Source organism: Chaetura pelagica, unplaced genomic scaffold (assembly GCF_000747805.2).
Source record: "Chaetura pelagica isolate M959 unplaced genomic scaffold, ChaPel_1.0 scaffold38, whole genome shotgun sequence".
Lineage (NCBI taxonomy): Eukaryota > Metazoa > Chordata > Aves > Apodiformes > Apodidae > Chaetura > Chaetura pelagica.
Window position 1 is genome coordinate 1,512,198 of NW_009954181.1, and position 8,289 is coordinate 1,520,486.

General features: G+C 52.2%; 1 protein-coding gene across 1 annotated transcript; it reads left to right on the forward strand.

Annotated features, from left to right (window-relative positions):
• The first annotated feature begins 1,481 nt into the window (after window positions 1-1,481).
• On the forward strand, window positions 1,482-6,554 carry ACAD8 (acyl-CoA dehydrogenase family, member 8). The gene is made up of 11 exons (XM_010002879.1): window positions 1,482-1,515; window positions 1,618-1,718; window positions 2,109-2,278; window positions 2,986-3,095; window positions 3,361-3,437; window positions 3,778-3,915; window positions 4,308-4,443; window positions 4,537-4,634; window positions 4,860-5,012; window positions 6,097-6,199; window positions 6,502-6,554. The coding sequence occupies exons 1-11, from the start codon at window positions 1,482-1,484 to the stop codon at window positions 6,552-6,554; spliced, it is 1,173 nt and encodes a 390-aa protein (XP_010001181.1).
• The last annotated feature ends 1,735 nt before the right edge of the window (window positions 6,555-8,289 follow it).

Below are 8,289 nucleotides of genomic sequence, written 5' to 3' on the forward strand. Positions count from 1 at the left end.
TCGCCTCCTCCATCGACCGTAAGGAGCTGGGAGCGGGGCGGGAGCGGCGGGATCCCCTCCTGGGAGCCCCCCAGGGGGGGATGTGTCCTCTGTGCGCCGGGAAAAGGCCTTTCCCTTCTCTTGGAGTGGGTGGGAAGCAAGGAATATCGTCCCCGCGGGAGGCAGGGCTGGGTGATCCCCCCGCTTTGCGAGGTTGGGTTACCCTGTGGTTGGGATGTCCTTCTTCAGAGCCTGGTGTCTGGGAGAACAGCTGCGGCTGGGCAGGGGTTCTCCAGGGTTCCCAAAGGCTGCCCGGATTGTTGACGTGTAGCCCGCAGGGTCAGGATGGAAATAGCAGCGCCGAGCTGGGCGGTGGGGTTGGTACGTCGGGAAGTCATCCGTGGGCACCTGGAGAAGGTGGAGAAGTGGGCTCAGGTGAAGCTGGTGAGGTTCAACAAGGCCAAGTGCAGGGTCCTGGGCAAGCAGAGATCCCAGCACAGGCTGGAGAGCAGCCCTGTGGAAAAAAACCTGGGGGTACTAGTGGATCAAAAGCTGGAGATGCAGCTGCAGCCCCAGGGCCAAGCACATCCCGGGCTGCATCCAAAGAAGTGTGGCCAGCAGGTGGACAGAGGTGGTTCTGCCCCTCTGCTCTGCCCTGGTGAGGGCTCACCCGGAGCTCTGCGTCCAGCTCGGGAGCCCCCAGCACATGAAGGATGTGGATCTGATGGAGGATGTCCAGAGAGAAGGGCAACCAAAATGATCAGAGGGTTGGAGCACCTCTCTTATGAGGACAGGCTGAGAGAGTTGGGGTTGTTCATCCTAAAGAAAGGAGGACTCTAGGGGGACCTTATAGTGACCTTCCAACACTTGAAAGGAGCCTGTAAGAAGCCTGGAGAAGAGCTGTTCACAGGGCATGTAATGATAGGACAAGGGCTGATGGTTTTAAGGCTAGATTTAGGTTGGACATTAGGAAAAAGCTCTTTACTATGAGGGTGGTGGATCACTGGAAAGGTGACAGAGGCCCCATCCCTGGAGATGTTCAAGGTCAGGCTTGATGGAGCTCTGAGCAACCTGTTCTAGTTGGTAATGCCCCTGCTTATTACTGGGGGGTAGGACTAGTTGACCTTTATAGGTCCTTTCCAACCCAAGACATTCTATTCTGTGGATTTTAGGAGAGAACCTAACAAAACAATGTTGACTCTACATGCAAATGAAGCCGGAATTTTCAAATGCAGGACGTAACCAACACTTTAGATGCTGTTTCCAGCTGCTTTATTCATTGCTTGCTTCTGAGTCTCACTTCTTTGAAGTTCCAGGCCTAGGCCCTCGTATTTCTGCAGCACAGACCTAGTGAGATGGACTGACAGCTGCCATGGACTGTCAGTCTCACAGTGCAGTTAGTGATGAGTAGACTGAGATACCTGGAGCTTCAGGTTCCTTTTCTCCCCAGAAAGCCCCTCCCTCCTAAAGCCCATTTCCTGGTGGTGCTGAGGAACAGAGACATGGTCTCTGCAGCAGAGCCCCTGAACTCTTTGTGTGAGTTAAGAGACACTCTGAAATTGCTCAGGGTATAGAAGTAATGGCAGTGCTTGTTTTCCCACAACTGACACGTATTCTGATCTCTTCCTGCTTTTCCAGCATCCACCGGCCTGACTGAGGAGCAGAAGGAATTCCAAAAAGTTGCCCTTGATTTTGCTGCCAAGGAAATGGCTCCTCACATGGCTGAGTGGGATGAAAAGGTATGACAGCCTTAGGAGGATTGTACTGCTCACTTTTTCCTCCCATAAGATGTTATGATCCTTTGGGTCACATCAGAGGGGCTCCTGCAATAGCTCCTCAGTGCTGTAAAGCTACGTGTAGAGACTTGCTTTGAAATTACTGTGCTAGCTGGGGTGGGAAGCTATCAGAAATACCTTGAAGGTTTCCTTGCCAGGCTAGTCAATCATCTGAAACCTGAATTTCCTCCTGAAGATGGTATGTATCTGTCTAGGTAGCTGCCTCTTCATCAACCCACACAATTATCTTAAACTCTGCAGAAGTCTGGGACTGGACTTGGTAGCCCAGGTGTACCAAAGGAGGTGGAATCTTGAGGGTAAGTTGATGAATATTCCCTTGTGATGTGCCAATAGGAAATATTCCCTGTGGAAACAATGCGGAAGGCAGCCCAGCTGGGATTTGGAGGGATCTATGTGAAACCAGACGTCGGTGGCTCTGGATTGTCACGACTTGATACCTCCGTCATCTTTGAAGCTTTATCAACAGGATGTACCAGCACCACTGCTTATATGAGCATCCACAAGTGAGTGTGTCTGCTGAGCAGTGGGTGGAGTTAGCCTGGAAACCACAGTTGTTCCCTGAGATCTAAATCCAGCTGGAGACACATCACTGGGTGCTGCTGATTGTGCGAAGTTGGGACCCCAAGTAGACACATTGCTGTGAGGATCCCTGGACAGCAGTAAACAAACAGGCTACAGAAACTGAGATGCCACCAACAAGTAATTTTAGCTTGGTGGCATGCAGGATGGGATCAAGTTCTGGATTTTGTTCCCTGTCTTAATCTGTCTATAGATAGTAACCTGCCTGGAAGAAGCTTCTGTCCTTTGGTTGTGCTGTGACAGAGCCCAGAGACACCAGCTGATGTGGGGGCCCTGTCCTGCTTGTACAGACATGTTCAGTGTCAGGCACACTGCACAGAAAGATGGAGTGATGATGCCTCCTTCCAGGTGCAGTTTTTCAAAGAGACAGCAGGGCCTAGTGCTGAGGGGAACACCAAGGCTGTTCCATAGGAACCTGCTGTTCCACCAGGTCTATGGTGAATGGAAGGCAGTCTCCTTCCTCCCAGCTACTGTGACATGTAATTATGTTCAATTTTGAGGTAGAGCCATATGCTTTCAAACCTCAGGGCTTTTGACTGAACCCCTTGGAGCTTTGTTCTTCTGTTCAGCCAGGGAATCTCCCAGAGCTGTGGTCCTGTACTGTAATGCTGCTCCTTCTCCCCTGTTCCAGCATGTGTGTTTGGATGATTGACACCTTTGGCAATGAGGAACAGAGGCACAAGTTCTGCCCATCTCTCTGTAGCATGGAGAAGTTTGCTTCTTACTGCCTGACTGAGCCAGGTGAGCCTCCTCAACCAAGAAATCTTCTCCCTCCCCTCACTCCTAACCTGGTTTAACTGGACATGAACGGTGCATGGAGCTGGAGGGGAAGAGTTTCTTTTCACATTCATTTGGGCAGTCCATGGGAAGTTGGGAAGTGGCAGATGATGATTGCTGAGTTGCTCATGGTACAAACCTGAGTGTGTCATTGGGTGTGATTCCTTGGGGGGTTTTCAGGCTCTGCAGACCTGCTGCTTCACTGGCTGCTTCCTCACCTCTCCAACAGGGAGTGGGAGTGATGCAGCTTCCCTGCTGACCACAGCTCAGAGGAAAGGGGACACCTATGTCCTGAATGGCTCCAAGGTACCTCTTTGCTCCTCCTAAAGCTGCTGGGTGGCAATGTAGGCAAAGGGGGGCCTGGGTCATCACCATCAACCATAGGAGTTGGACAAGATGATCTTCAGAGGTCCTTTTCAACCCCAACCACTCTCTGATCTTTTCTGTTTCCTACTGTCTCATCTCTGTGTATCCTCCCCAGGTAGAACATGCTCTGCAGAGCCTTCACCAGAGCTTAGTATAGTTGGGTCCCTAAACATCTCCTGGCCATGGGGTCTTTGTCCCTCTATCTTTGTACCCCAGCTGCTGCTGCAGGCTCAGGGACAGCATACAGAAGCCACCCCTTTCTTCTTGTGCCCTTCTGCAGGCCTTCATCAGTGGGGGAGGTGACACTGATGTCTACGTGGTTATGTGTCGCACGGGAGGCCCAGGCCCCAAGGGCATATCCTGCCTGGTGGTAGAGAAGGGGACACCAGGGCTCAGCTTTGGCAAGAAAGAGAGGAAGGTAAGAGGCTTGGTTTCTTCCCATGGGCTTGAGGGAAGTGCAGGACAGAGGTGAGCTTGTCTGTGCAAAGCCTTAGGATCTCCTCTTAGATGGGACTGGAGTCCCAGCCTGGCGTGTTTTTTCCAAGCCAAGTCCAGCTCTGGTGAAGTTTGCCCAATACCCCTCCCTTTGGTAAATGAAGGATTTTAATCTCAGGAACATCAAGGTTCATTGGATCTGTGCCTTTTCTCAAATACACGTGTTGCAGTTTCCAGCTCAGCACGCTGAGGCCAAACCACACTGACCACAGGCACTCTGCAGCAGCCTGGCAGTGAGACCCAGGGCTGAAAGCAGGTTCTCTGATGCTGTGCTGCTCCTTAGGCAGTCTGGAAGGTGCTCTGCTTTTTTCTCAGGTGGGCTGGAATTCCCAGCCAACTCGGGCTGTGATCTTTGAGGACTGTGTTGTTCCTGTTGGCAACCGGCTGGGAGCTGAAGGGCAGGGCTTCAGCATTGCCATGAAGGGACTGAATGGAGGCAGGATAAACATTGGTAAGAGGGAGAGCTGGGAGCCAGGGGAAGAGGACTTGGGTCATCTTGTTGCCCCTTTCGTATTCACGCTGTGTCCTTGGCTTCTTCCACCAGCATCGTGTTCGTTAGGAGCTGCTCACGCCTCTGTTCTCCTGGCTCAGGAACATCTCACTGTCCGCAAACAGTTTGGAGAACCCTTGGCAAACAACCAGGTAACCTCTCCATCAGAGCTGCGCTCCCAGAGCTCTGCTCTTCCTGATCCTGGCTGAACGAGCAGCCAGAGGGGCCCCACCACAGCGCCTCACAGGCTCTTCCCTGGAGAACTCGGGAAGCTTTTCCTGAGAAAAGACAGCCTGTCAGGCCTGAGCCTGCAGGTGGTGGGGCTGTGGTTGAGGACCCAGCCCCCTCCGAAGAGGCTGAGCTGTGTCCCCTGGCAGTTCCTGCAGTTCAGGCTGGCGGAGATGGCGACGCGCCTGGTGGCCGCCCGGCTGATGGTTCGCAGCGCGGCGCGGGCTCTGCAGGAGGGCCGGGAGGACGCGGCCGTGCTCTGCTCCATGGCCAAGCTCTTTGCTACCGATGAGTGCTTCATGGTATGTGACTCGTGCCTCCCCTGGCGCCAGAACTGCAAGCCTGGGGACCCCCCCTTGGTGCTGGGGATGTCAGAAAGAGGTTTGATGCTGTAGCAACCCGGTCCCAGGCATGTTCCTTGAGCCAGAAGGCTCATTTCAGGTCCAGGATGCTTTTATCTGCACCCTGTAGAGGCTGCAGTATTAACCTCTCCACAGTTGAGGCCTCCTGGCCTCCTGTGCTTTCAACACTACTTTCTAGGGGACCAAGTAGGAAGACAGGACGGGGAGTAAAGCATTCTTATTTTCCAAGCATAATAAGCATGTTGCCAGCTGATTGCTCCTAGCTAGCAAGTGGTCTTTCCTAGACCTTTGAAAAATAAAGTATTACCACAAAATAGACACTGGCCCAGGTTGCCCAGGGAAGCTGTGGCTGCCCCATCCCTGGCAGTGTTGAAGGGCAGGTTGGATGGGGCTTGGAGCAGCCTGGGCTGGTGGGAGGTGTCCCTGCCCATGCTGGGGGTTGGATCTGGATGATCTTTAAGGCCCTTTCCAACCCAAACCATCCTGTGATTCTATGAAAATATCCCTGAAAAGAGAAAGCAAGAAGGAAGGAAAAGGAAAAGAAAGGAGATCTGCACCGTGACATTTCCCAGATCATGGTCATTTAGAAGCCACTATTTTCTCAGCACTCTACATTTTTGCTATTTATTATGTTTTATGTCCCGGGTTGACAGGTAATGACTCATGGAGTCATGTTTCAGTAGAAACCAGAGCCCTGAGCAGATCCCTCGCCTGACCCACCGCTAGATGGGGATCTGGCATTTTTCTTTTTCCATCAGTAGCACCACGAAAAGTGCAGCAAAAAAAGTGCCTTAGTGAAGTAAAAGATTTCCTGGGTATATCTGTGCTCTCGGACCATTAATGTGAAGCTGTACTTGGGTAACATGAGAGCACTGAGAGCAGCAGTGATGGGCACAGGAGGGCACCTCGCTGTCACACCAGACTTCCAGGGACGAGATGAGGTGATCAGAAAGAAACAATGAGCCCCAGGTTCCTGGGTTCTTACCGAATATGTGTCACTTCACCAGAGGTGTTGTCTCCTTAGATCTGTAACCAGGCTCTGCAGATGCACGGGGGCTATGGCTACCTGAAGGATTATGCAGTGCAGCAGTTTGTGCGAGACACCCGAGTCCACCAGATCCTGGAAGGTAAGAGACTCTTTTACTGCTGTAGCCATATCCATCTATCCAGTTCTGCTTGATGTCTGGAGCCCTATAAGGGCTTCTCAATGCCCAAGTGAAAAGAAGCACCAGCATCTACCACTTCGAAGCCTTTCCCAAGCAATGTACAGTTGTATTTTGGCCCAGCACCTCCTAAATGCCAGCTGGATTGGTGGGAAGATCTTTTCAGTGCTGTACATTGCAGATCAGGGAACAATTCTTGTTGGTTTTTTGGGGGGGTTGCAGAATTGGACCCTCTCTTAGCTGCCTTTTGCACCCTTTTGCTGCAGGTACCAATGAGGTGATGCGGATGATAGTTGCCAGGAACCTGCTGCAGGGCTGAAGCCAGACACTGATCTCCAGCCTTAAAAATTCCTTTGTTACAGCTTGGTCTGTTTCCCTCCCCTGTTCACCAGCTCAAAAAAACTGGGAGTGGAGAGGGGGATAACCCACTGGAAACAGCCTTATATTAACCAGCAGAGCTGGATGCCACCCCCATGCTGCTGTTCCTGGTGGCATCCTGCAGCCTGCAGGTACAAATCACAGTGTGAGCACCAGCCTCTGTCTCCAGTTCTTGCTGATGGGCTGCTTGCCACCCATGCATCTCAGAAGAGAAACACTAGACCTGTTGGTCACCTCTGCTGAGTCAGGACTGAAACAGGAGCTCCAGGCAGAGGTGCAGCCTCATCCCACAGGACTCTTTTTTTTTTTTTATCAGTGCAATCTTTACTGCGAGGGAACTAGTGACTCTGTGCTTACTGCACCACTGACAAGTTGCCCACAAGTACTGCAGTTCCCACCACCAGTGGGGTGCAGTGGCTTTTTAACAAAGGAGCAGGATGCCTGTATCCAGAAGCACTGCTCTCTTTTCCCAGCACCCCTTTTCAGTGCTCCTTCTCCTCGTTCCCACCACAGACTGGTGCTTCATCTCAAAGCAGCCTTTGCAGTACAGAGGTAGAGATAAATCACTTAAGGTTCTGCACAGAAACATTTAACTCTGTTGCCTCAAATCAGTGCTCTCTGCTGTGTACGATGGAGGGGGAGTGAAAACATTAGTAAATTCAACTCAGATTTGGAAACAATAAAGCTGTGATGGCAACTTTACTGGGAGTGTCAGCAGTCGTGACAGTTTTCTTCTGTGTATTTCGGGTATTTAACCAGAGGTAACAGGAACTTTTTGAAGTAGGAGGTCACAAAAGAATTCAGTGTCTGAGTTTAGTGGCTCTACTAACATCTTTAAATGAACAGGACCCTCTTTTCCCCCTCGGAACGTGCCTGGTACATGCCAGGTGTTGTGGTTTGAGCCAGAATGAAGCCAATTTTCCTTTTTAATCTGCTCAAAAGCTTTCTGCAGCTCAGGACCCCATTTAAATTCCATCTCTGATGGGAGGAACCCCTCAGATAGCAATGGTAGCAGCAGCTTCAGTTTCACCTCTATATTCTCCCTCGAGCTGAGTCTCCCAGCTCCTGATCTGAGCAGCACTGCTGTCTCTGCTTTAATTGCTGCTCCCGAGCCAAACCGTGACAGCAGGGACGGGAGATGCTGGAGCACAAGCAGCAGACATGGCTGTTTTGGGGTGTCAGACTTCGCTACAAGCCGAGCTGCTCCTTCCAGCAGCCCCTCAGCTCTGCTCCCTCTCCTTCCTGCCCTCTCCATCCAAAGGCAATTCCTTTCAGGGTGGAGAGAGCAGCCTGAGCCGCGGGGCTGTTACCTGCGCAGGTAGGGCCTGAAGCCTGCGGGGTGCTGGGGGTGCTGGGCCCAAAGCTGGGGGGTGTTGGGCCTTGAAGCCTTTGGGGTGTCGGGCCCAAACCCTTTGGGGTGCTGGGCCTGAACCCTTTGGGGTGTCAGGCCTTGAAGCTTTTGGGGTGTCAGGCCTGAACCCTTTGGGGTGTCAGACCTGAAGCCTTTGGGGTGTCAGATCTGAACCCTATGGGGTGTCAGGCCTTGAAGCTTTTGGGGTGTCAGGCCTGAACCCTTTGGGGTGTCAGACCTGAAGCCTTTGGGGTGTCAGATCTGAACCCTATGGGGTGTCAGGCCTTGAAGCTTTTGGGGTGTCAGGCCTGAACCCTTTGGGGTG